This window comes from Cyclopterus lumpus, chromosome 22 (assembly GCF_009769545.1).
Source record: "Cyclopterus lumpus isolate fCycLum1 chromosome 22, fCycLum1.pri, whole genome shotgun sequence".
NCBI lineage: Eukaryota > Metazoa > Chordata > Actinopteri > Perciformes > Cyclopteridae > Cyclopterus > Cyclopterus lumpus.
The window spans coordinates 20126288-20154218 of record NC_046987.1 but is presented as its reverse complement, the minus strand read 5'-3'; the positions used below and the strand labels follow the sequence as shown (position 1 = coordinate 20154218).

Genomic DNA, 27931 nt, shown 5'->3' with positions numbered 1-27931 from the left:
TTTTATTTGCAGGGTAACACTTGTGCATAATCTTAAAAGGGAAAATCTCTCTTAACTTAACGGACCGGTCTCCGTCGCGCCCCGCCCCGAAAAGGAGCCTGACACCGCCCGACTGCCGTTTGTCACGCGGGGCTTCGAGCTCTCTTCACCGGGTCACACGAGAGGGACGGAGCCGTCTGATTGGTACGTGCGTCGAAAGACTCAGGAAGGAGGGAGAGATTAATCGCGTGTACGCAGCGGGGACGAGACGGGGGTTGAGGGAACTATCAGTTCAGAGTAAGGAAACTCCGTACTTCCGTTTTAAAAAGCGGCCGATCTCCTCTACGCACTCCGACATCTTGACTCATCGACGTGGTGAGTGGTTTCCGGGGTTGTGTCGGTTCATACATTGTATTGGTTCACCATCTGCGGGGTTTAAAAGGACGGGAGATCGCCCGAGACGGAGAGGAGAGGGTTGCTGAGAAATCGTTAAAGGGGTTTTGGTCGGTTAATGGGGTCGCGAAAGACTAGTTTATGTGAACTGCGTACGCCATTCGTGCCGGGTACGGCGCCCGTATGTCTCGCCCCCCTCTTCTGTGATTGTCTCGCGCTCTGGTTGCCTGCATAGTTAAACATGGCCGCCTCACACCGGAAGCTCTTGGAGGTCTGACGCGTTTTCCAATTTTTTTTAAAATAATTTTTAATTTAATTTAATTTAAATTTAATTTAATTTTGTACCGTTGTGATCTCGTAATGCGAGAGCGTGCAACATATTACACGGTACAAGATAAAATAAACAAAAATTGGAAACGCGTCGGACCTCCCAAGAGCTTCCGGTCTGACGCATTTCCAATTTTTGTTTTTTATTTTTTATTTTTTATTTTATTTTATTTTGTACCGTTGTGATTTTAATGTCTCGTAATTCGAGAGCGTGCAAGATATCACACGGTACAAAAATAATAAAATAAAATAACCAAATATTGGATAAACAAAAATTGGAAACGCGTCAGACGGCCAAGAGCTTCCGGTCTGACGCATTTCCAATTTTTGTTTTATTTTATTTTGTAACGTTGTGAGTTGAACGTATCGTAAAGCCTGAGCGTGCAAGATATCACACGGTACAAAATATAAATTAAAAAAAAAAAAAAAAAGTGGAATGCGTCACACTATTTAACTACGCAGGCAACGAGAGTGGTAACTGTCGAATAATTAATGGACTCGTTTGTGTCCAAACTGCTTCAATAAGCAACATTCAAATACATGGTTTAATTATTGAATAATATATATATATGTGTAATATAGATAGTGCATATATGCTTGCACTTAAATCCTCAATGCTGCTGTGCATGTGTTAATGTAATGTGCCAGGCTGAACACCATGCCTCATCCTCCTTTTTTTTTTTTATTGCAAAGAAAATTAAAAAAAAATCTTCTGAGAACTTTTCTCCTTTCCTTAGTTTCAGCCTCCTCCTATCCTTGCTCCTTGATCCTCCAGCAGAGCAGAGGCTGCGAGGAAAGGAATTGAGGATGTACAAACTGAGGGGTGATGGGAGGGCGTGGGCTTCCCCCCGGTGACCCCAGTGTTTATTGTCACAACGCTATGAATTGAGGGTAATTCCCTCAACTAAAGTCTCTGAATCTTCCCCCGGAAAAAGTGTGCACAAAAGGTCTCAAAAGCGCTTGATTAGACCGCAGGACGACCCTTTAGCCCTCACTGATCTGAAGTCAGTGAGCGTTGACATTGGGTACGTGTCACACCACATGGTTCAGGACCGCTCCCCAGCTTTCATTAAATAAGCCTTTGGACGTGTTGAGGAAATGCAGCATTACAGCATTACAGCATTACACATAGTGCCGTTTCCACAGCGGCTATAGTTCCAAGTTGGACCAATTCTCTCTTCTTTTTTTTTTTTTTGTTCCTCCCTTCCACAGACTCTGCAGCCATGTCCGTCAACGTTCACATCAACAGCCCCAATGTGAAGTACACGGATACACACATTGTGTCTCAGTATCCCTACCAGACCACATCGGTCCACAGAGATGGGAACAAAGTGACCGTACGTGGACCTTTTTCCTGACGTTTCTGTGTGTGCAGTAAGCATCCATATATATATGTGTGTGTGTGTGTGTAATTTGTACAGTGTCTAATGTGTTGCTCCTTCTCGGTGAACAGGTGACCCCGCGCACCACCGAGATGACCTTTTCCACAGAGAGACACGTGCCCCAGCTGGGCGTGATGCTGGTGGGCTGGGGAGGCAACAACGGGACCACCGTGACGGCAGCGGTCCTGGCCAACAAGCGAGGCCTCACCTGGAGAACCAAGACTGGAGTGAAGGTGAGGCAGGCAGACCGGGATTCAGTGTAGTGCCGGAACACAACTGGGATAGGCTTGAAATGTATCGTATGAATGAATAAATATAAATAAACAGAAAAAAACACCGTCAGTTAGTGGATTTTGTAGCCTGCTCGGACCCTTGTGTTCTGCATATATTGGTAGTTTTACAGATAAAACATGCAAACACCACAATGGTTCTTCTATGGCCAAACAAGTTCTAGATTATGAATGATTTTTTTTTTCCAACCAGACTACAAATAGCATGTGAAAACCTTTAGGCTGCCACGAAGGGAGCAAACAGAGAACCGTCTTGTCCTATTTTATAAATACAGCTTACTGTATTCCCCCCTCCCCCCGATACAGTGGCAGAGGCTCATTATAAGCTGGTTATGCTGACCTGTTCAGTCGAGGGTTGAGGGCTTTACTGACTCTGGTCTCGGTGATATGCCCTTATATGGGCATACGTTGTTACCTCCTATGAGCTGGTTCCTCGTGATTTCACTTTCAGACATTTTGTTTTCTCTGGTTCAAAGGATTTTAATACACTTCTAATAAATCTTAAACCCTCTCAGGGGAAAAAAGTCTATAGAGGGAATGAAATTTATGTTTTTTTTCTCCATTTTTTTCCTTCTTTTTCAGAAAGCAAACTACTTCGGCTCCCTCCTGCAAGCGTCGACTGTTTGTCTCGGCTCGGGTCCAGAGGGCGAGGTCAACGTGCCCATCCGTGATCTCCTGCCCATGGTGCACCCCAATGACATAGTCTTTGACGGTACGGACCATTGCAGGCGCTCGAGGCCTGACCTCCGATACGGAAACTGAGATAGCGCAAAAATAAACCTAATATTTAGTGCGTGTGTGTGGCACAAGTGAGCCGTTAACAGCGAGGAAATCTGACCCCAGAGCAGCTTCACGGAGGGTCCAGTATATGGTGTCCGATGCTTCATAAGAGCTTTAACAGGCTGTTTATAGACCTGCTGCCGTCTATTAGGAGATGAAAGAGGTCAGCCCTCCCCCGTCCCTTTGTTCTGGAACATTATTTTAATGCATTTAAACGTGTTTGTTGTTTTTAGGCTGGGACATCTCGTCAATGGACCTGGGCAGCGCGATGGAGAGAGCCGAGGTGCTCGACTGGTCCTTACAAGAGCAGCTGCGTCCGCACATGAGCCGCATGAAGCCCAGGCCGTCGATCTACATCCCCGACTTCATCGCCGCCAACCAAGAGAGCCGGGCGGACAACGTCCTGACCGGCAGCATGGCGGAGCAGGTAGCGCTTCGGGGGGCGTCTCGGTGTGCGTGTCACTTCGTACCGGCGTCGCTCCCAACGCGCTTATTAATCTGACTTTTGTTTGGTCTCGCAGCTGGAGCAGATCAGAGCCGACATAAGAGACTTCCGCCGCTCGAGCGGCGTGGACAAAGTCATCGTCCTGTGGACCGCCAACACCGAGCGCTTCTGCGACCTCACGCCGGGGGTCAACGACAAGGCGGAGAACCTGCTCGCCGCGATCCAGGTGAGCAGCAGCAGCAGGAGGAGGAGCCGCGAGCCGAGTTCGGTTTGGAAGAAACTTCTAGATTAATGAAACAGAGTTTTGTTTTTTTAAAGCGCAAGCTCTCGAGACGTAAATCCATAAATTGGTTATCCGTCGAGCCCCCAGTACGATAATTAGCTTTTTAATTGTCCTCGAAGCCGCCCTAAACTGTGATGGTGGCCAGTACTCGTGAGTTCAACCTTTTTTAATTTCCTCCTAATGCCGAGGACCAAACGGTAATCCTCCATCCATTTAGAGATTAATGAAGCTTAGAGGATGAGAAGATTAAGCTCTCCCAAACACTTCACTGTGGATTTGGAGATGAAATTCCATAATGAGTCAGCTATTCCTTTAAAAAAAATGTTTTTATATCAGATCAGAGGGAGAAAATTAGGATTTTTTTTTTCCCTCATGGGTGCGTTTATGTTTCATCTCCCGTCTTCAGCATGCTTGTCAGCAACGAAGTTGACAATGGAGATGATGTGAAGAGGGTCTCGGGGGAACAAGCTGCAATATGATGATGCACTCGGTAACGGTCATAATCTCTCTCCCTCCATCAGGATGGAGCAGATGTCTCCCCCTCCACCCTGTTCGCGGTGGCCAGTATCCTGGAGGGCTGTGCCTACATCAACGGCTCTCCGCAGAACACCTTCGTGCCGGGGGCCATCGAGCTGGCCGTGCAGAAGGGGGTGTTCATCGGAGGAGACGACTTCAAATCCGGCCAGACCAAGATCAAGTCGGTGCTGGTGGACTTCCTGGTCAGCTCGGGCATCAAGGTGAGGAGAAAGGACGCGCACATAGGTGGACAGATTGATCGTATATTAGAAACTCTTAAGGCTAGAATCAGAGTGGGAATGAATCCATTCACGTGATGAATTATCATCTGTCGTGATTCACCGGATTAAAAGATACTGGTGTCATAAACTACTGCGTTTTACACTTGAAAGCATCAAATACCGGAATTAGGACTACAAACATAATCCCTCTTAATCATCACTTATGACCCACTAGAAGAGGGTGGACGTGTCTCCTGAGGAACATTTTTCAAATAACTTTAAAACTCACAGCGCCGTGTATTTAATTTTTTTTCCAGCCGACCTCCATCGTCAGCTACAATCACCTCGGCAACAACGACGGGAGGAACCTGTCGGCTCCGCAGCAGTTCCGCTCCAAAGAGATCTCCAAGAGCAACGTGGTGGACGACATGGTCCAGTCCAACTCCGTACTGTACCAGCCGGGGGAAAAGCCCGACCACTGTGTGAGTGACGGGAGAGAGAGAGAGAGAGAGAGGGGGGAGGGAGAGAGGGAGAGAGAGGGAGAGAGGAGAGAGAGAGAGAGAAACAAACCATGTGTGTTTTATTCCAGGTGGTGATTAAGTACGTCCCCTGTGTGGGAGACAGCAAGCGGGCCATGGACGAATACACTTCTGAAATAATGATGGGCGGGACCAATACGATCGCACTGCACAACACCTGTGAGGTCAGTGGTCACGACTGCTACTCCATTTCTGGAAAGCATGCAGCGGGGGGGGGGGAATAAAAGGGCACATCTGATCATATTGGAACCATTTCCAGAGTCCGGGCTGCTAATTACTTGTTAAACGCAACGTTCAGCGCCATTCTTCTTCTTCTTCTTTTTTTATCTGACTGCAGTGGTGGAGGAAGAGGCTCGGGAGCACCGGAGCTTACTGTTAATCCTTCTTAACGAGTAATGAGGCTAATTTAAAGAGACGCTGGGCGAGCTGCTTTAGGCCACCGCCATTCTGACACATGAGATAATAACATCTCCTGCCCCCCCCCCCCCCCCCCCCCCCCCAATTTATTTTGACAAAATAATTTACTCCATTAAAATGTATCTGGAAAAACTAGGCAATTGCTGCATTGTCTCGTTTTCCTCAAACAAATTTCTTTTTTTTAAATATTCTGCAATCGTGTAAAAATGCTCCACATTAGTGGCCTTAAAGTAGAAAGAAAGGAAAAAAAGCATTTTATGTACTTTCCAAACAAATGAATGCATAATTTACATTTAACTGAAACAACTAGAGCACACCTGGAAGTAGTCAGCTCATGGATCCAACAACACTTTAAATAATGTGGTGTAATCTTCACTATAATTTTGCATTATCGCTGTAGAGTTTCTAACGTTTGGCTTTGGCGACATCTAGTGGTCGTATTTCTAAAGACTAGTATTGAATGATTACGATTCCTGCATCATGTCTTCCATGCATTAATGAATGTGGGGTTGCCTCCGCGTCAACAGGACTCTCTCCTGGCCACCCCGATCATGCTGGACCTGGTGATCCTGACGGAGCTGTGTCAGCGCGTCACCGTCCGACCCCAGGGCGAGGAGGACTTCATGTCCTTCCACAGCGTCTTGGCGCTGCTCTCCTTCCTCTGCAAGGCCCCCCTGGTTCCGTCCGGGACGCCGGTCATCAACTCCTTCTTCCGCCAGAGGACCTGCATAGAAAACATCTTGAGGTACGAGCGAGTCCCGGGGCGCTTCCTGCTCCTAGATAACGGAAGAATTGTGATTTTTTTTATTTTTTTTTATTTGTAAGGCTGACAGCGGTCTCCTCTGCTGTGTTTTTCAGAGCGTGCCTGGGCCTTCCTCCCCAGAACCACATGCTGCTGGAGCACAAGCTGCAGAGGGACTTCCTGCCTCCGTGCGCCGCCTACGTCAACGGCGACGTGGCCGCTTTCAAAATAGCTTCCCTCACCAACGGGAACCACCCGCCGCTCTCAAACGGCATCCATAACCACGCGGAGGACGACGCGACTCGCGCGTTGTGACCGTAAACGCAACCCCACCCCCCCCACCCCCAGATCGAACTCTACCTTTTACACAATTGTCTTGATAGTGTGCATAATAAGAACAAACATTCTCATTCATCTATCATTGCAACAAAAACAACAACAACAACAACAACAACAACAGTGGTTTGAGTAAATTTAACATTTAAAATCATAGGAATTCATCAAGTCTTGGTGTATTTTTAAAAGAAAATGGTTTGGTGCTTCCACATTTACACGTCATTGACCTCAATAGCTACTAAAAATCTACGGAGGGTAGTATGAAGCCAATAAACCATACTAATCTCCATTGTTTTATATGTATTGTATTTAAAAAAAGTAGTGGAAACATTTTTCTTGCATCGTTACTGAAATTGTTTTCTTGTGCAATTCATATGTAAAACACGGTTGGATATTACAGTTCCTAGAAGTTGGTTTAATTTTTAAATAAGCAGAAACTGATGAAGTAGTGAACCGTTAAATGCTTTGTTTGTTGTTTTGATGAATGAGGGGCGTCTCTTAACTTTATTTTGTGTCATTGTTTGAAGCTGAGTTACAGAAGATATGTATGCAGTTTGTACTGTTTATGTTTAACAGTAACCTGGGTTATTTATAGACAATAAACATGTTAAGTATTGTTTGAACTAAAACGCATATGACGGGTTTTGTCTTTTTTTTAAAAAATGTTGTTCACCTCTCCTCCCGTTTAGCCATCTATCGAGCTCAAAGATAAATGTCACCATATTAAACGTGATGGTAATTAGGAACAAAATGCCATTTATTAAATGTCAGATATTAATCACAGTCTCTAATTTTTGCATTAGACCTTCAATACTTATTTGTTTTTTTGTGTCTCTTGGCACTGAATGTCTGGCTGGCTTCTACATATATTTCATCCTGAGAGTAAGATATATAAAAAAAGAAGTAGTTTAGTTTTGTTATGAATGTTGGGTGGCCTAAGCCTCAAAATAAAATGTTGAGCACACGTGTAGCCATAGTTGGTATTATAAAAGGTAGAGAATACCAGGCTGGATTAGGTGAAAGCAGCCTCCAGGAGGGTTAAAGTACAGGTGTGCACCTCTAAAACACATTGTATTTCAGTTGTGTGCTTATTCCATATGCTTTAATCAATGTGTTGCACTTTACAGTCAAATCGTGGCCAGATAGAAGGCTGTTTTAGCAAAAGAAACGTCCCTTGCGCGGACTATTTGACGCGGACGCACACACGTCAGACGGCGTCCCTAGCAACCTGCACGACGGAGCGGAGTGATATCACCACATTCTTTTCTAGCCATTTTTCGCCCAATGAATTAAAAGGTCCCGTGTGAACAGTTTCCTGTCCGGTGGTGAATCACTTCCGCTGCGACACGGGACGTCATCGGCTAATGGCGGACAAGGAGAAGCGCCGGTCCGGGGCCGCTCCTCCGGGGATGCCCGAGGTCAAAGCCACCAGGTCGGACGGCGACAGGGAGTTCCTGTCGCGGGCCGGCGTGGGGGAGCTGCTCCGCGGGGCCATCCTGAAGATGGTGGAGGCCAGGTCGGACGATCCCATCGGGTTCCTCGCGGACCACTTCTGCAACCTGTCCTCGGTGTCGGAGACCGGCACAGCTGGATGCGGCGACGGGGACCAGCTGAACAACGCCGCGCAGTGCGCAGGCGCGCAGGAGCAGCAGCATCTCAACCGGGCGCTGTGGCACCTGAGGCTGGCGCACCATTCACAGAGGTCTGGATGCATTATATAGAGATATATGACTTATTGTATAGAGATATATGACATGACTTATTGTATAGAGATATATGACATGACTCATTATTGTATAGAGATATATGACATGACTTATTGTATAGAGATATATGACATGACTCATTATATAGAGATATATATGACTTATTGTATAGAGATATATGACATGACTCATTATTGTATAGAGATATATGACATGACTTATTGTATAGAGATATATGACATGACTCATTATATAGAGATATATGACTTATTGTATAGAGATATATGACATGACTCATTATATAGAGATATATGACTTATTGTATAGAGATATATGACATGACTCATTGTATAGAGATGTATGACATGACTCATTGTATAGAGATATATGACATGACTTATTGTATAGAGATATATGACATGACTCATTATATAGATATATGACTTATTGTATAGAGATATATGACTTATTGTATAGAGATATATGACTAATTGTATAGAGATATATGACATGACTCATTGTATAGAGATATATGACATGACTCATTGTATAGAGATATATGACATGACTCATTATATAGAGATATATGACTTATTGTATAGAGATATATGACTTATTGTATAGAGATATATGACATGACTCATTGTATAGAGATATATGACATGACTTATTGTATAGATATATGACTTATTATATAGAGATATATGACATGACTTATTGTATAGAGATATATGACATGACTCATTATATAGAGATATATGACTTATTGTATAGAGATATATGACTTATTGTATAGAGATATATGACATGACTCATTGTATAGAGATATATGACTTATTGTATAGAGATATATGACATGACTCATTGTATAGAGATATATGACATGAATTATTGTATAGAGATATATGACATGACTAATTGTATAGAGATATATGACATGACTTATTGTATAGAGATATATGACTTATTGTATAGAGATATATGACATGACTCATTGTATAGAGATATATGACATGACTTATTGTATAGATATATATGACATGACTTATTGTATAGAGATATATGACATGACTTATTGTATAGAGATATATGACATGACTCATTGTATAGAGATATATGACATGACTCATTGTATAGAGATATATGACATGACTTATTGTATAGAGATATATGACATGACTTATTGTATAGAGATATATGACATGACTCATTGTATAGAGATATATGACATGACTTATTGTATAGAGATATATGACTTATTGTATAGAGATATATGACTTATTATATAGAGATATATGACTTATTGTATAGAGATATATGACATGACTCATTGTATAGAGATATATGACTTATTATATAGAGATATATGACATGACTTATTGTATAGAGATATATGACATGACTCATTGTATAGAGATATATGACTCATTATATAGAGATATATGACTTATTCTATAGAGATATACGACATGACTTATTGTATAGAGATTATTATAGCCGTGGGTGTTTTAGAATAACTCACAATACCATCACAATATGCAGGCCTATGTCGGCCACAATAATAATGGTGCTACAATACAGCTATGATGCACAATATTATGTAAAATTTATGACAGACAATGTGAGTAATTGTAACTAATGGTTGATTTAATTATTATTATTATTAGTAGTATATGTAAGTGTCTTATATGTAAGGTTTTGAGATATTTGAGATGTTATTTAATGGAATTTAATGTATTAATTGATATTCAACACACCTTTCCCTCTAACTAAATCATTGTTTTTTCTTTGTGTCCCATCTCTCATTTTAACACCAGATCTGCCTTCAGCAACAATGTCCGTGTGGCTTATGACCTTTTGAACCTCAGCGGGCCCGTCAGACGTTCAGGTGACGCTCCTGAAGGCCCTGATGGCTCCAGCACCGACAGCCCGACGGAGGGAGGAGGAGGAGGAGGAGGAGGAGGAGGAGGGGGAGGGGTGAAGGGAGGCCTCTACACACAGACCCTACAGTGTCTGTGCAGTGAGGGCGGAGTCCCCGCCTCCACCTCCGCTCCGCTCCTCCGACGCCTCCATTGCCAAGACCACGAGGCCGTCCCGTATGATATCTTTCGTCACGGCGTGCTCACGTGTGCGGTTTTCTCTGACTACATCCGGCAGGCCCAGAGGCTTTACGCCGAAGTGTGCTGCCCGGACCAGGGGCCGGCGTCGCGGGCGCTGTGCGTAGCCGTGCTGGGGACCTTGAAGGAGGCCCTGGAGACGTCCCAGGGCTGCGAGGCCAAGCGCTGCGATAACGCCAACGCCAAAGGGACTTCCTGTCCCGAGGCCAACGCGAAGGCTCTCCGGTACCTGGAGGCCAGTGCCAAGATCTCCCCGTACAAGCTGGGCCAGGCCATGGCTGGAGCGCAGACTCGGGGCCCGGGAGGCAATATGGACGCGAAGGAGTTTGAGAACGCCGCGGCGGAACTTTTTATCACTCGAGTGAAAGTCGTGTCCTAGGTTTCATGTCAATATTCACATAATTTATGAATGTACAATAATCTAAAGTATATACTAGAGTAAATATATACAGTAGCTATTCTAACCTCTAAACTACACTCACAGATATCACCTCCTCCCTCAAACACCCATAATTATATTACACTCATTGTTTGTCATCTTTTTATTGTTCCTATTAAAGTTGAAGAGATAATAAATCAGCATCTGCTGTGACTGTGTGGAAAGGACTAGGGGTTCCTTACTGAATGTATTTTGAGATCAGTTTCTTTTTACATTATTGTTCAGCCTTTTCCATAACATGCTCAGATTAGAAAGTAACACTGTGTACTGATCTGCGTCTAATGCAATCCAACAAAAACGAGGTTGTATTAAATTCTATTTTTTTGTTGAGAGGGGATGTTGATTAGGAGCTCGGTGTCTGTATTGCATTATTTTTAAAGTGTTTATTTTCTCTCAGTTAACAATTTATTTGAAAACCAGTTCGATAGGAGCCAATCTCATATGCAGGCATTGTAGCAGAACACATTTTTTTTGGGGGGGTGGGGGGAATAAACATGCAATGTTCACCGATTTCTTTCATTTATTTTAAACGTCACAGATTTCCAAACACTGACAAATAAGAGCCATCATACGTAAAAAAAATAAATAATCTTTTAATTCTCTTCTCCTTATCCTGGAGTCACATCAAGAGCCTTTAATGAGTAAGGCCTTCTTCGGAGAATTACAATATTAAAATTGTTTGCTGAAATTTCGAATACATTAATTAAAAAACATATTTCAACAGCATTTATAAGCATGTGAAGCAAGTCCTAAGTAACATTTTAAATGTAATAATTCAAAAAAGTGTAAATTATTCTGGCAAACCAGACAAACCAGTAACACATTTAAGAGGAAATCAGTTTTATAGCAATCTATTACTGTCTATATATAGTATATGGCCATAAATACTTTTTATATGGATTCATGTGCGCGTGAAATGATCACGTGACTTCAAACGGGCTCACGTGACACGTCTGACAAACATCTCACTTTCTCCTCTGCCGCCCGCCGGCCGGAAGCGCCACGAGTGGCTCGTGCGCATGCCGCGTAACGGAAGAGGCTAAAGCGGAAGTGCACCACGCGCGCGGCGGTTTGCAACCAAAGCTCGAGGGCTCGAAAGTGACCGCGGCGCCACACCCACCCTCACGCGCGTCTACACGCACGTCGACACACGCGCGCCTGTTCACGCCTCGTCGCGGACGGACTCGCCAGGAATGGAGGAAGAGGAGCAGCGGCGCGCCCTCGTGCTCCTGCTGACGTACGCGCTGCTGAAGCGCAGGAGAGACTTGAACAACGCGCACGCCCAGAGGCGCGCCGAGGTCCAGAGGCGCGTCCGACACCGGCAGCACTTCTTCCAGAGACAGAGGAGGATGCTCATGGTCAGTGGCTTCCGCTAGACCCCCCGCATGTAGCCTGATTACACCCGGTCTACTTTATTACGTCACCTCGGGACACTGACGTCTCTAAACAGCGTATGCAATGCGAGTTTATTTGTAGAGCACATTTCAACAACAAGGCGATTCAAAGTGCTTCACATAAAACCATTAAAAGCATCACAACGTAATGCAAAATGTTTTAAAAACAATTAAGAACATTCATTAAAAGATTTAAAACTATCAACAAGCAAGAAATAGAATAAAAGTTGCAGTGCAGTTAAAAAAAATAGTAGTGAGATGCAGAAAATTGATTGTTCAATTAAAGGCAACAGAAAAGTCTTCAAGCTGGATTTAAAGGAGCTGAGGGTCTCTGAGGGTCTCTGCAGACCTGCAGCTTTCAGGGACTTTGTTCCAGATATGTGGAGAAAGACTTATTTATTTTAGTAAGAGAACAAGAGAACCCCTCCCCCTCAAAATATAATATAATAATAATACAACATATTATTATTATTATTATTATTCCCCATTAGTACGTTTTGTTTCTTCCTCTCAACCAGTAACAAACTAAAACTAACACAAGTGTGCAATATCTTTTGGAATGAGAACTGTGAAATTGTTATAAGAATTGTCAGAAATGTGTGAAGTAAATTACACATTAAGAAAAGCCAGTCTGCAAAGATATAATAATGTGTTCTGACATTTTTCTGTTTGAACTGTATATGCAATAATAGCGTTTTACATTTTACCAACCAGAGCAGTTAGTTTATTCATATTCATGGATATAGAATTTGGCTTTAAGTAATTTATCCGATATAATGTGTCTTTGTGTTTTCTTGCAAACATTTCTCTATTCAAGAAAGAAGGAGCAGGATTCTTCCGCACAGCGACAGCAGATAGAAAATAAATGCGCGATAGTCATAATAGAGGCTTAAAATCTATTATTTATTTACTTTCGTAAGACGGTGACTTGCGGGATATCTTTTTTTTTTTTTTTTAATGTATGAATTCATGTTAAAGCGAATATTAATTTCACGACTGATCTTCCTCAGATGATGATAGCGGGAGGCGTCCGCTCCGACGTCCGCATCCGCACGCGCCCCTGGACCACCACGCAGAGCACCGATTGGTGGGAGCGCGTGGCGATGACGGAATTCCAGCCGCCCGATTGGCTGGACAAGTTCCGCATGAGCCGGGAGACGTTCTTCTACCTGTGCGACGAGCTGAGGCCCCGCCTCGCTCGCCAGGACACCAGCTTCCGCCTGGCGCTGCCGGTGGAGAAACGCGTCGCCGTGGCCCTGTGGCGCCTGGCGTCGAACGTCGAATACCGCACCATCAGCGCCCTGTTCGGCGTGGGCAAGTCCACCGTGTGCAGGTGCGTCAGGGACATGTGTCACGCCATCGTGGCGCTCCTCAGCGCCGTCTACCTGCGGCCCCCCGGCGAGCCGGAGCTGGAGGCCTCGGCCCAGCTCTTCCTGTCCAAATGGGGCTTTCCTCACTGCGTTGCCGCCATCGCCACGCTCCACACCGCCATCATCACCCCATCCAACAACGCGTCGGACTACGCCAACCCAGCCGGCTGGCTCTCAGTGCAGTCTCAGGTAGAGAGGACGCCCCCCCACGCCACTGACGATAGACCCTCATGTTCGACCAGCTGGTTGATTTTTGTCTCTTTGGTGTTTTTGAGGTGGCGGTCAGCGGCCGAGGGCAATTCTGGGACGTATGTGCCAGTTTCCCAGGCGGGACGGACCCGGCTGACATCTTCCAGAACTCGTCGCTGTGGGCCACAGCTGCAGGTGGCGGCCTGTCACCGGCCACGCCCCCGGCCTTCATGGGAAAACCGCTCAGGTAAACGTCAAATTCATTTTGCAGGTATTTAAATACACCGTATTTCCATCTCGAGGAAAGAAGTCAAACGTGATTCTTTCCCCTCCTTTTTGCTTTCGGACTCATTTGTCCACCTTGTGTTTCGGCTTAGAGAAACACCATCTATGAAATCTCCACATCATCGAAAAGCCAATTTCATGATGGAGTGGCAAGGTATACAAGGTAAAGGAGAATCCAAAAAAAACATACGTTTGAACTACACCGACTTTATTATTCGCAGCAATAAAGATCAACATGAAAACAGTGTCTTTAAAAGCCAGTATAATTTAGCTAAATGCCTTTTTTTGTTTGTTTTGTTCATTTAAATGCATGCGCTTTTTAAATTACATTTTAAAGCCTGTTTTTTTCCAGTCTTCCATTGTGTGCTGTAACTGACTGAAAACCGTCATGGCGTCTAGGTATGTGCTGCTGGGGGAGGCCTGCTACCCGCTCCAGAGCTGGCTGATGAAGGCCTATCCTGAGGAAAAGGGCCGCAGGGCCGGCCACCCGGCGCCGGCCGAGCCACGGCGGCTCTTCAATCGACGGCTCGCCCGGGCGCTGCGCTCCTCCTCCGAGGCGCTGCTGAGGTTGAGGGCCCGCTGGCAGTGCTTGAGCAAGAGGAACGACTGCGGACTGGACCTGGTGCCCACCATGATTCTAGCCTGCTGCATTCTGCACAACGTGTGCGAGTCCCACGGGGACGCCTTCAAGGCCGAGTGGCAGGTGGAGGTGGCCGAGGCAGAGAGCCCTCAGCCCAGCCACAGGCAACCTCCCTCCACCGGCGTCGACCAAGGCCGTGCTGAGGAGACCCGAAACCTCTTCTGTGACTATTTTCAGGAGCAGAACATGTGAAGACGTTATTTGAATCCTGGTAAAAATGTGTACTTGCATTATATTTATTTTGAACCTTATTTTGAAAATAAATCAAATCCGACAATGTCCTCGAAACAAGTGAGATGATCTAAAATAATAATACATCTTGGGGAAAAGTATTTATTTAATTTAGGCAGGAACACATGTTTACTTTGGTGCCTCCTTCTGGTCAAGGGTGGTCAGGGTGTAAACACAGCTAAGTTGTATTTGTCTAATGTGTATTACGCATCACAAGCCCGAAGGGACTACTATCATGGCGATATACTTTCTGTATGCATCATGACTGCATGATGTGCTCTTTAATTTAGTTTTGTATATTTTTATGTCGTGCATCATTGCATAAAGATTGCAGTTTTGTTTTAACTATAGGGTTATTGCGTATGGTTTCATCTAATCTTTGATTCTGATGGTGTGTCATGTCAACATTTGTTACACAGTTGTTAGAAGAAAAGAAAAAAAAGCTACGTTTCTTGAAACCAAAATGGACCAATTATTGGACGAATATTGTGAATCGGTGTTACATGCAGTTCAGCTTCAGGACCACAAGATGCCACTACAGTACACGGTCATCACTTATAATTAGTCTTTTATTTATATGTATATGTATGTATATATACTGTATATATGACATGTTTACATTTATTTATATATATATATATATATAATTTATTTATCATTTTGCATTGTTTTACTTATGATAAAACAATAAATGATATATATATATGTATAATAAATTAGATATATAATAAAAATAAATTAGATATATACATAAAATAATAAATTATATATAAATAATTTATTATTTTATATATACATAAAATAAATTATATATAATTTATTCTTTTATGTATATATATATACACAAAATAATAATATATATATATATATATACACAAAATAATATATATATATATATATACATAAAATAATATATATATGGATACTGCAGGTTATTGATGGAGATTGACTACTTATTGGAATGCTTTTCTTCTTGATATTTATTTTTTAGATATATTTTTTTCCAGCGGTGCAGATTATGCAGCAGGTGGTGTCTGTATGTAAAAGGATGTAAACAATAAAAAAAAAAAATAACCCATCCCTTCCTTATTCATAGTGGGTTGTGCTCACGCAGGCGGATCCCACCCCGGGAGGACCCGCCTCGCCCGTTCAATTGGTCTGTCACAACCCGGTTTCACGCAAGCCTCCGCCTGTCACTCGCAGCCACAGTACCTCCTCCACCTCCTCCACCTCCTCCTCCTCCTCCTCCTCCGCCTCCTCGCTTGGCATCGGACTGGTGTGTGTGTGCGCCGACCTTGTTCCAGCGACGAGCCGCCCGAAAAGCCAGCTGTTTGCAGCGAATGCATTTTATGGCAACAGCCACCGGGGCCGGCACGCATCTTAAACCCCCCCCTCCCCTCCTCCTCTTCTTCTTCTTCTTTTCGAAGGCCGTGGTTGTAGCAGCCGTTTATATATTTACATATATTTCTCTTTTTTTTTTTTTTTAAACCCCTCAAAATGAGTCGGGACGTGCTAGGATAGGGTGCTTGCCCCGCCGTCGCCAGCGAGGCGGACACATTCCTTCAACCGGCTCGCCGTTGCAATCACTGCGGGGGTTGGACACCACGTTAGCCGAGGCGTTGCTAGGTGAGCTAGCGGGCTTAGCAACGCTGCTCTCGTAGCCGGTTACGCGCGTTACTTGGGCAACGGGCGCGTTGCTGCGGCGGTTGATATTATAAATAACGGTTATCGGTTTTAATTTTGGACCACCGAATGACAAGGGGAGGGGTGGCTAATGGTATAAAACGGGGGGTGGGGGGGAGGTTAAGTGGCTAATCTGCGGCAGTTGCAGTCATTTTTTATTTATTTTTTTTAACTAACTGTATTTTTTTTTTTTAAAAGGCAGGAGCTTCTCGGAGAGGCCCCGCCGTCTCTCGACTCGCCCACCCCCTCCCCTCCGTGCGAGCCTCCCGTGATTTGCCGACAACACCCCGGGTGAAGTCGCAGTTCTCGGCTGGGGGGGACAACTTGACAGCGAGGCCCCTAGCTTGACTCCCCCCTCCCCCAGTCCCGTCCGCCCAGAACGACAGACCACCTCCTCGCTTTGAGAGTCGAAGCGGAGGGAACGAAGGAGGGGGATTTCGGGATACAGCTGGAAAAAAAAACCCCGTGTGTCCCGTCTCAACCGGGGCCGCCGCAAAACCAGAGGGGATGACTCTGGAGTCCATGATGGCTTGCTGCCTGAGCGAGGAGGCGAAGGAGTCGAAACGAATCAATGCAGAAATTGACAAACAACTCCGCCGAGACAAGCGCGACTCCAGGAGGGAGCTCAAATTACTTCTTCTCGGTATGTGGCACGCTTTACTCCTCCAAAAAAAAAAAAAAAACACACGCACGCTCATCGCCATGTCTTGTGTCGTTGTGTGGAAACACTCACGTTCACGGGGCCTTCTTGGCAAAGCTAGCAAATATGCTACTGGTTAAGGTTGCTAGCTGGCTGGTTTCAGTAGGAGAAACGTTATCGCATGATTTGTGGAAATGCGTGGTCGGTCTTATCCCTTACTGAGTAAAATACACATATATATATATATATATATATATATATATATATATATATAACGTTGTATACATGTGTGTAGTTAGCTGACTTGTTTAGGTGCATATCTGCAAGAGCTGGCTAGCTAGCCATATTGTCTCTTTACTCGAGTAACGTTATGCATTTGCATTGGTGTGCAGACATCATTTGACATTATTGACTAGTTAGCTCTCAAGCTAATTAGTCGGCCAACATTTATTTAAAAAAAACCTGCCAGTATGGTTTGTTAGCTGGTGATTGTTGAAAGGCGGAGATGGCCACTTGATAATAAAAAGAAGCCAGCAGCTTTGGATTGCTTTACACTGTTGCTTTCACCATGTTGCATAACATGTGTTCAACTGTGTGAAGCTCCAGGTGCCTCAGTTGGAACTTTTTTTTTTGCTTGGTGTCATTCATTCATTTTTATAATGGTCTGATATGTGTTAGTCTTCACCCAGTGTCACACATCTACCCGTCCAGCAGGCACAAGTAATACTGAGGGATTTGCCCCCTCATCCTGGAGTCTAGCTGAGTAGGTTAATGTTAGCTATTTTTATAGCTGGTGTGTGGGCAAGTGGGAGCTGCTGTTGAATAAGTTGCTCTGCACTGCATTGATTCATTGTTCTCTGCACACAAAAAGGAACATTGGGCTATGCTTTAACACAAGCGTACTTGCAGTGCTTTCAGGAAAAAAAAAATGGTATTTCATGTGCCAGCATCTTCTACCAGGCTAACTTTGATCTGTGTGTGCATGGTGGTCACCAGCCACTTAAAAAAAAACATTTGTTTGAAAGCTCCTTGAAAAAAGGGAAAGTGTCCATTTTTAGGACAATTAGAATTATCTAGGTTGCATCCTTGGTTTCAAAACGTTTGCTCCCATTTCTCGTCCACCCGAAGCATCCCTGGTTATTTGACATGTGTGTCTCCTTTTCATTTCCCTGCTGAATACCTCAGCTCGGATAAGTAGGCCACACCAGAGCCAATGCCGTTCATGGCACATATTCCATCCTGTCACAATTAAATTGATAATGCACTACTATTCTACCTGCTGGCCAAGGTGAGCCGGTAAAAAAAAAAGGGGTGTTTTTTGTTTTTGTTTTTCGTGTCGCAGTTTTGAAACGCTTTGCCAGGTGATCAATAAATGGTTGTGTTGACAGTGATTCCAGGATATTTAGAAAATACGGTGATCATTTACACTCTGTATAAAACATTGCGCAACCATCTGGCGATTTTTAGTTTTTCAATATATCCCTGATTTTTGACAGCAGACATTAAATAACAGGTATGAAAGTGTCTGTGTGTGAAAGGCAGAGAGAGCAAGCAAGACCTGCTATCAGTCACGGTGCAAGTGGCCCATCCTGTGTGAGTTAAGGCTGTCAGTGGACGCCTGGATAAGGACGTGTAAGGCAGGATTAGTGTAGGTCTTAATAGGCTTGGTTAAACACATCCGCTGCTGAGACTTTGAGATGTCACTGACTCCTATTATCCCCCCCTGGCATTATTCTGAGGCCCGCAGCCTTCAGTGAGCTGCCTGCCTCTCCACACATCACCGGAGAAAGACGACAACTGTTTCTGACAGTTTCCTCCTTAAGGACAAATAATAAGCCTATTTACACACAACGTTTCATCAAATGCATTTTAAACAGGAAGTACGCAATATTGAGCTACACATTGAGTACTGGACATTAATCCATCTTAGTTGAACGTGGGAGTCCGGTCATTAGCTACCCTGCAGTTCAGTGCATCTACAGGCGATGGCTTTACATTTCAGGTAGAGGGTTTTGCATTAATTACATTTTTTTTTTTTTAAACAGAAAATACTTTCCCCAAGCATGTTCTGCTTGGGGAGGAAAAAACAAAAAACTCCCACAAGGGAGGGTGGACAAAGGTCCACCCTCCCTCAGTGTTCCTCTCCCTTCCTGTCAGGGTTTTGCCATATGGCCAAAACAGCCACGTCTCGTCGGTTAAACTGTTATGAGGTTTTATTGTATGCCAGGCACAGGCATGACGTTTCCAGACTAAGAAAGGGTAAAAGGTAAGGGTTAGTTTTGCAGTTTAAATACTATGACAAACATCATACTTTGCCACTTGGTCAGAAAAGAACAACTCTGCCAGTTGTGCTGCGGCGTTGCCCACAGGCTGGTCTGCCTGCGCCTGAGGCCATATCGGGCCATGCCGACGGCTTCCTGCTCCACAGGCCAGTGGTTTGCCTCTACTTGGTCAAAACACGGTGGACAGGGAGCTGTGGCCTTTGCTGCATCGGGTAAATGAACTGCTGGAGCGAGCGAGCGGTCCGTAAAGCGAGAGGGGAAGGGCGAAACGCTTTAGTGCTGACCGGGGACAAACCGTAAGCTCCCAGTCAAGCTGTCGTCGTACCAGTGGGCATGAAGATATGAGAAAACTGAACGTCTGGCAATCAGTAGAAACTCTCTAGAATTATTTCAACAAAAAAAAAAAGAAGCATTTTTGGTCATCAGAGTATTTTTTTAAACGCATGTTTTTGATGGCTGGGTAGCACCCCATCCCAGGTGGAGATTTAATGTACCGTCGTTGGCCAAGTCCTCATTGAATGAGTTGTTCTTGTTGATCCACCCCGGCTCAGCGGTACGTCCTTGTTATCGGGTTAAGGCATCCTTTCGAGGAACAGTCCGATTGAACTAGGACGAGGATCAGGGGGATAGGCTCAGATGTTTATTGCTGACCTTCCTTCTCCTGCCGAGCCGTCTTTTTTTTGATCATATATGGCAATAGGGATCTTCTAGCTCGACTTCTCGGTGTGTGTGTCTGTGTGTGCGATGCGGTACTTTTAATGCTTGTGAATGTGAGGGAGCTATGCGGATGGATGGCCAGTTGTTTCTGAAAATCCACTTAATCGTGATCAGATCTAATACTTTTTAATATGGAAACCATGGGATGGAGCTTTTGCAATATTTTGAGAGTTAAGAAAATCAAACACACGGTACATTAACATATTCTCTAGGGTCCAGCCCCAAAGAAACACTTTGACAACCATACCATAGTTTTCTGTGTTTCATGCAGCGGTTCTGTGAATTTAAATGTCAGAGTACGATTCATCTTTTTTATTATTTTTTATTTTTGTCAGTAAAATAATGGTGTGTGTGTGTGTGTGTGTGTGTGTGTGTGTGTGTGTGTGTGTGTGTGTGTGTGTGTGTGTGTGTGTGTGTGTGTGTGTGTGTGTGTGTGGTGTGTGTGTGTGTGTGTGTGTGTGTGTGTGTGTGTGTGTGTGTGTGTGTGTGTGTGTGTGTGTGTGTGTGTGTGTGTGTGTGTGTGTGGTGTGTGTGTGTGTGTGTGTGTGTGTGTGTGTGTGTGTGTGTGTGTGTGTGTGTGTGTGTGTGTGTGTGTGTGTGTGTGTGTGTGTGTGTGTGTGTGTGTGTGTGTGTGTGTGTGTGTGTGTGTGTGTGTGTGTGTGTGTGTGTGTGTGTGTGTGTGTGTGTGTGTGTGTGTGTGTGTGTGTGTGTGTGTGTGTGACTTTAACACAGCTGGCTGAAGGGAGATTCACCCAAGGAGATGGAAATTGCTATCGAACTATCAAAATATGTTCTATCTTCACAACGTGCGAACACAGGAAGACGGCACGTGAGCTCCCCCTTCCTATCAGCGGTTACGTCTCCACTCTGATCGCGAGCGCACGGCGGATAAACGTAACGGAGGTGCTCATTTACCGAATTCTTGTGTTTTTGGGGGTCATTGCAATGCTTTAAAATAAAAGTAACTAAAAAGAAAAGAGAGCGTCAAAGATCTTCTGTCCTCATTGCAGTTCGTGGTAAGGGCCTTAAACCCCTTAGGCCTTTTTTAATGCAACTCTGGAGACTACAATGAATTGTTATCTATCTAATGTTCTGTTGACTTGAAACGTGTGGTTTTGGTATCGCGGTGACGCCTTGAGATCTGTTTCAGAAGTCCGTGTGTGTGTTGGGAACACTGCAGCTACTTTGTGTGTTTCTTAAGTTTTGTTTGGAAATGTTTTGTTACAGCGAGTGTGATGGAGGCGATGTTTGTACAGTCGGCCCGACTCGTGAAGCGCGATAGCAGAAGGTCATGTGGGTTCACTGCGGCGGTCCTGTGCATCTCACCCCGTACGGTTAACGAGTGGCCAGTTACCATTTATTTAGTCCCTTTTAAGTCGAAGGGTAAAACCTTGCGTTGTTCATTTTGAAGTCACAGTGAATTAAGCACCACACCCTTCATCACACACACACACACACACACACACACACACACACACACTTGGTCTCTCTCTACGACACGGTGTCTATTACACAGTTGCTCATATTGCTCACCAGTGCGCCGATGAACACGTGCACTCTCGTACTTTAAACGGGGTCACGGCTCTCTCTCTCTCGGGGGGGGGGGGGGGGGGGGGGGGGGGGGGGGGGGGGGGGGGGGGGGGGGGGGGGGGGGGGGGGGGGGGGGGGGGGGCGAATGAGGCTAGATGGTGACGAATGAGGCTAGATGGTGACCATCTCATATGCCGCCGCTGGGGGGGAGAACACAGCCCCTCGGTTCACTGCCGGTGTCCTCGGGGTGGCATGTTTGCTCCCACCAGCTGCCGCGTACAGTGAAGCCCACACGACGTCGCTGCCATAGCACCGCTTTGAACTCGTCTCACTCTGTCTTTCAATTTCCAGTTGGATTTTATAATGATGGACCAATGCGTTCACTTGTTGTTGTTGTTTTTTGTGGAGGATTTCGAGTATAATGCATTTAAGCCAACGCACCAGAGAGCGGTGAACGTGTTCTGCCCATGTTAGTGGTGTTTAGACGGGGTTCGGGCATTAATCATCCTAAACTGAAAGCATGTGCTCAGTGCAGCAGCAGAGTTGAAGCACAGACTCAGATTTCACTCATCATGTGACACGAGTATTGACCGATAAGACGATGGCGAAGGATTTGGCATCAAAGCGGAAGGCAAAAGGCACTTATTTGGTCATGTTTTTTAAAAATTTAAAACCTAATGCTTAGAGGGAACCTGATGACATTAATGTGGCAATCTGCAAACTATGTCTTTATAAAGGTGGCAGCATCCGGAGGCAACACCTCTAACCTTCACATGCACGACCACCGGATGCAGCTGCGCCGCAGCCTGCTGGACACTCAGAGACGCGTATAGAGATGATTTTTATTTTTTTTTATTTTTTAGAAATAAACTTTCAAATTAGTTCCGTTTGTGTCAAATTTAAAATTATATATTTTTGCATATCTGTCTTTTTGCCCATGTTTAATAGTGGTGTTTTTTTTTGTTTTTTTTTTAATAGCACTTTACTTTCAAAGTATGGCGGAAGTTTCAGTTAATAAGAAATAAACGATTCACTTAAGACCGTCTCTGACTGATTTTGCATTAAATAGTCCATAAACGTCACAATGATGTATTATAGATTGTTTCAACAGCAACCTCCGGTTCTGCAGAGTGAAGCGAATACTTCATGTCTTACAACCTGCATTCTCTCCACTGACCAGCAGGGGCGACCCCCTCTCGTTGCAAAGAAAAGTCAAATTGTGTGGAAGTCCATGAGAATATGACTCTACTATTTATTATCTCTGTAAACATGAGTTTTTGGTCTCAATCTCTAGTTTCAAGTCTTCTTCAATACAGCGTGATGTTCATTTAGTAAATTATGGTCCATTCAGAGTAAAGTAGGGTATGCTTTAGGGCGGGGCTACCTTGTGATTGACAGGCCACCTCCGCATTCCAGCTATGGTAACTTCCGATCACCCGATGGGGACGTCCACATGGCCGAACTCGAGGCTTCATAACGCCAGTCAACCCCCCCGACACTCCGGAGACCGCCAAGGAGACGGCGTTGTTTCCTGTAAACCATCACGTTTACCCCCCCCCCCCCCCCCCCCCCAAAAGCTGTGGCTGGTTTACCGCCCACTACAAAAACAATTGCCACAGATTATTGTTGTGCACCATTAACGTAGACCCAGCTAATTGATAATCACATTTGTGGCCGGCTATTTCTATCGGCAGATTTAATCAATTTTGGTTGTTGCAGCCTCGCCCCGCTGCAGTGACACCAAAGCCTGTTGAGCATCTGCAAAGTTTCCTTGGAGCCCTCTGCGGAAAGTATTTTACCATTGATATCTACACACACACACACACATTAGCTAACTACGAACCACAGACGATGACGTCTTATTTGATAGGATGAATTTCTCAGTGCAGGATGAGTCATCGAACATTTATAACTGTTTTTACAGGAAGACAAAATCATTTGGATGTAAAAAAAATAAATAAAAAATCCTTTTTTTTCTCCCCCCCATAAATGAACAATTAAGACTGGATTAAATCTGGGAAAATGTCATTTTCCCTACGCTGTGTTTTTTAAAGAGCTCTAATGATATCGTGAACATCTTTTCTTGTAAAATGTCCGTTGTAGTCGTCGACGCCGGGCGTTTTCGTCATTCCTCGTGTGGACACGGGAGTGATTGTAATGTCCACGATGAGATTATCTTAAAAATAAGAGCCACGGCTTAAGAAATAACGTCTAGGTTTTGGCATCTGTTTCTAGTTTTGTAGCCGCCCCGCACCGCGTGTACAGCAGACAAATACTGCTGCTTACTCCAAACCTTTTTTGTAAAGCCTGTATTTGATTTAGATTTTTTATTTTTTTTTTGCTCACCCACACCTACTCGACCAGAACGGCACTCGGCGCACACTCGCCGGTGAACAGACAATGCTATCCTAAGGGGTGTGTGTGTGTGTGTGTGTGTGTGTGTGTGTGTGTGTGTGTGTGTGCGCAGTGTGCAGTGCTATATCATGTACAGTATATTCAATTTACAGCTCTGACACCCACGCCACACGGAGGAGCACTCAGCAGAGGCATCGGCACAAAGCCGTGGTGCTGTGCCCAGATCCTGACAGCAGGCAACACATGTTGGAAAGCTGCGGTGGAGAGAGGAGAGAGAGGAGAGTGAGAGAGAGGAGAGTGAGAGAGAGAGAGAGAGAGAGAGAGAGGGGAGAGAGAGAAGAGAGAGAGAGGAAGGGATGTCGTCCTCTTTCTTTTGTGTTTGATGAGTCCTGTACTCTGCTTGTTGCCCGTGTCACTGCAGGAAAAAGGGGGGGGGGGGGGGAGTAAATGGGCCATCACAGTGAAGGTAACATTCATGCCTTGAGGTTGACCACAGGATCCGTGTGTGTCCACAGTTGGTTAGGCAGCTGGTGTGTGTGTTGTGTAGCTCCGGGCCGCCTTGGCTCAATCCCCCTCCTTTGTACGCCAGAAAGAGGCCGGGTTTCCTAAGATGAATTTAGTGAAGGATTTAGACCCCACGCTACATTTCGGGTTAGCCTCGTGACCGCCTGATTCATGCAGTATCCTTCCAGCACGCTCCTAAAATGGCCAACATCTGGTTGATGTAAAAATATATATATATATATATATCTATATATATATCTATATCTCTATCTCTGCTTGTGTCTATTCAAATTTTCTTCTAACCGCTGAGATTTGGATTGTCGAGCGCCCGGCGAAGAACGACAGTTCATTTAATAATAAAAAATACAAAACCCAGATAAGCCAACGCTGTTCACGCCAGTGAATTTGCATGCAGGTTAGCCGCGGTGCCGATAACCCGCATCGCTTGTTCAAAGGAAATCTGTGACGGGCACTGCAGAGGTAAGGGGTGGCCCTGCTTGAGCATATGAGGCCTTTTGACAATAAGTTATGGGATGGGAGCAGACGCACACACAACCCCGTCGTCGGTGTGTGTCGAGTCCATCAGGTGTTGTGTCACACGCTGACATCAGTTACGTAAAGGCTTATGAGAGACGTCTTAACAAGATGGCCGTTACCACCCATTCACATGTTTTAATGGCACTGGTTCTTCCACTGATTGAGACTTCTCGCATTAGTTCTTTTGTCTTTTTTTTTGTCTCTCTCTCTCTCTCTCACCTGGCACAGAAAGCGTTCTCAAACCCCAAGTAGTGCGTGAGCTATTAAAAGGTGACCCCTTTTTTCTAGGTCACGTCAAAAAAAAAAGAAGAACGGGACGGATTCTGCTTTATGAATATCCAAAATTGTTTGACGAGAGAGAGAGAGAGGGAGGAGAATGGAGAGGCGTCTTTTCTAGCCTGAAGGAGGTTAGGAAGGGGTTGTGAAAAAGGGGAGGAGAGAAAGAAAAGGAAGAGAGAGAGAGAGAGAGTGTGTAGAGCTTGGTGAGTGCATGTAAACGGCTGTGGCCGGTGCTGGTGCAATCTGGGGGAGGAGGAGAAAAAAAAGAAGGGGAAGACAGAGACTCGTAGTGTGTCGGCCGGTGAAAGAGGGACACGACGGTTAAGAGAACACAGCGGAGGGGAGATCTTGTGACATGGGGTCACGAGAAATAAATCAGACATCAAGCCGGAGAGCGACGCTCTGGCTCCCGAAGCGGTCACTAACAGGACATTAGTGCCACGGCCCGATACGAAGAATACGCTCTCCGTGCTCTTCTTTGTCAGCCTAATAAAATCTGTGATTGTCGAGCTGACTCGAAGCTTTTGCTGCAACGCATCGATTCCTTCAAGGGAAACGATAAAGATCTCTTTTTTTTCTTTTTTTTTAAAAAAGTGAATCGCAGTCTATCCCCGTCTCTGTTCTCCAAAATTGGGCATTTTTTGTTGGAAGAGATGGAGGAGGGTCATTTCCCCCCCCCCCCCCCCCTTATGGGCACAGTGTTGAAACACACACACACACACACACGCACTTTGTATATTTGAGATTAAGGCATTTCTTTCTTGCATCAATGGATAAGCGGCTCTATCTCCCCCAAACATTTTCACAGTCCTTGGCGTTAGGTACTGACCTCGGATCAGCCCACCCTAAACGTCTCTGTGGTGCATGAGAAGATGAAGAGCACAGAGCAGGCCTGAAGGGCTCGCAGCTATATTTACTGTCTGCTACCGAAGAGTAGAGGGAGAGAGTAGAGTTTTATTTATTTTTTAAAGAAGGGATAAAAAAACAAAACAACAACAACACAGGAGCTGAAAAAGAGAGGGAGACAGAGGAGGGGTTGCTATAGTAACGGAAATATGGCTGCTCTTCAAAAACCTTGAATGTAGGTGGTGGTGAGATGAGTGTATATTTGTGTGTGTGTGTTTTTTTTTTTCCCTTTTTCATTTTTGCAGATATTATGGATGTGCTGGATCCCTTTTTGATTTCACTGAGGACTGAAACGCCATCAGCTCTGTGTGTGTGTGTGTGTGTGTGTGTGTGTGTGTGTGTGTGTGTGTGTGTGTGTGGCCTGAGGGTGGTGTTTCGGGGCATGTAGAACATAGAGGGCTAGTGTGAAATGTGGGTTAGACCCAACAGACCAAGCCAAGTGGGGGTTTATTTGGCAATCTTGAAAAGCGTTTTACTCCATGCAGATATTGTGTGTTCAAGGTTGTTTTTGGTGAAATAGAATAAATCTCGTAAAGCACACGCCTATATGCCAAAAGCCTCTTCTCGGGGGCTCCTTACCGTACGTGTGAATCTGGAAAGCCGACGCCACTCGAGATGAAGGTCTTCCAGCCCGATGTGGACTCAGGAGGATCACTGGAGGAATGCAGCCCTTTTTCACAACGACCCCTGCCGTCACCTTTTTGGCGTTTTAGTGCTAGATCCTGGCAAGTTGTCTTAGTCATATTCATTAAATTAGATTTTATTTCCCACACACACACACACACACACACACACACACACACACACACACACACACACACACATCTCTTCTCCCTTTCCTGGAAACGTTTTTTTTAATTTTTTTTATTCGCTCTCCAAACTGTGCGATAACATCCTGACGTCGGCGAGAGAAGCTTTTGAAATCATGCGCTCGTAATCAGTTTAGTTAATAGACTTTAAAAAAAGTTTTTTTTTTTTTTTTTAGCAGGGGTTTTATAAAAATTTTTTTACTGGCTTCCATTTTGTTTTTGTTTTTTTACCAGCTTATGCCGGCAATGAATGATCACTAATAAAACATCAGATGCACAAATGAGAAATGTGATTTATTTTATTTTTTCATCAAAATGAGTTATCCGCTAATTGGAAAGGAAAGGGGGACGACGAGCGCCTAATAGGAGCGAGCAATATGAATAAAAGGTCATTTTAATGAATATTGGGGGATGTAGTGAATGTCGCGTTGGTTTGTATTAAATTGGTGTAAAAATAGATCATTTTAATAAAGTTCAGGTCACTGGTTTAAGGGGATGGATGTAAACGGTAATGCAGCACGATTTATATCACAGTAACCAAATTAAATTATTTGTAGTTTGCACAAACTAAAGTATAATTTTCCATCCAGCGCTCCTCATAACCTTTCATAATCATACAACACAACTAACCTCTCCAATGTAAACGCACCATGGTGGACAAAGTCTTA

At 44.6% G+C, this 27931-nt stretch overlaps 4 protein-coding genes across 13 annotated transcripts in view; all 4 read left to right on the top strand.

Moving 5' to 3' along the window:
• Positions 1-17: 17 nt before the first annotated feature.
• On the top strand, positions 18-7283 carry LOC117751340 (inositol-3-phosphate synthase 1-A-like). 5 transcript variants are annotated; one of them, XM_034563146.1, is made up of 11 exons: positions 18-354; positions 1912-2036; positions 2153-2314; positions 2954-3083; positions 3385-3578; positions 3673-3822; positions 4401-4616; positions 4934-5098; positions 5206-5319; positions 6100-6317; positions 6431-7283. In XM_034563146.1, the coding sequence occupies exons 2-11, from the start codon at positions 1923-1925 to the stop codon at positions 6627-6629; spliced, it is 1662 nt and encodes a 553-aa protein (XP_034419037.1). In that variant the 5' UTR covers positions 18-354; positions 1912-1922; the 3' UTR covers positions 6630-7283. The 5 variants fall into 5 exon arrangements, with proteins under 5 accessions (XP_034419037.1, XP_034419033.1, XP_034419034.1 ...); XM_034563142.1 differs by having other exon boundaries at positions 69-183; XM_034563143.1 differs by lacking the exon at positions 18-354 and adding an exon at positions 361-1724.
• Positions 7284-7999: 716 nt separating this feature from the next.
• tpgs1 (tubulin polyglutamylase complex subunit 1) lies at positions 8000-11370 on the top strand. Its single transcript, XM_034563668.1, has 2 exons — positions 8000-8352; positions 10174-11370. The coding sequence occupies exons 1-2, from the start codon at positions 8015-8017 to the stop codon at positions 10850-10852; spliced, it is 1017 nt and encodes a 338-aa protein (XP_034419559.1). The 5' UTR covers positions 8000-8014; the 3' UTR covers positions 10853-11370.
• Positions 11371-11917: 547 nt separating this feature from the next.
• Positions 11918-15565, top strand: LOC117751705 (protein ANTAGONIST OF LIKE HETEROCHROMATIN PROTEIN 1). 3 transcript variants are annotated; one of them, XM_034563664.1, is made up of 5 exons: positions 11918-12270; positions 13317-13865; positions 13952-14112; positions 14243-14313; positions 14550-14669. In XM_034563664.1, exons 1-5 carry the CDS (start codon positions 12106-12108, stop codon positions 14594-14596), a joined length of 993 nt encoding a protein of 330 aa, XP_034419555.1. In that variant the 5' UTR covers positions 11918-12105; the 3' UTR covers positions 14597-14669. The 3 variants fall into 3 exon arrangements, with proteins under 3 accessions (XP_034419555.1, XP_034419553.1, XP_034419554.1); XM_034563662.1 differs by lacking the exon at positions 14243-14313 and having other exon boundaries at positions 14550-15565; XM_034563663.1 differs by having other exon boundaries at positions 14243-14668.
• A 646-nt stretch (positions 15566-16211) lies between these two features.
• gna11b (guanine nucleotide binding protein (G protein), alpha 11b (Gq class)) overlaps positions 16212-27931 on the top strand; it is a 22375-nt gene continuing 10655 nt past the window's right edge. For 2 of the 4 annotated variants that reach the window (XM_034563332.1, XM_034563335.1), the window contains exons 1-2: positions 16263-16647; positions 16903-17347. In XM_034563332.1, the coding sequence (XP_034419223.1) occupies positions 17212-17347 (136 nt within the window). In that variant the 5' untranslated portion in view covers positions 16263-16647; positions 16903-17211. Of the gene's footprint in view, positions 16648-16902; positions 17348-27931 lie in introns of all 4 variants that reach the window. The other 2 variants (XM_034563333.1, XM_034563334.1) reach the window with 2 other exon arrangements.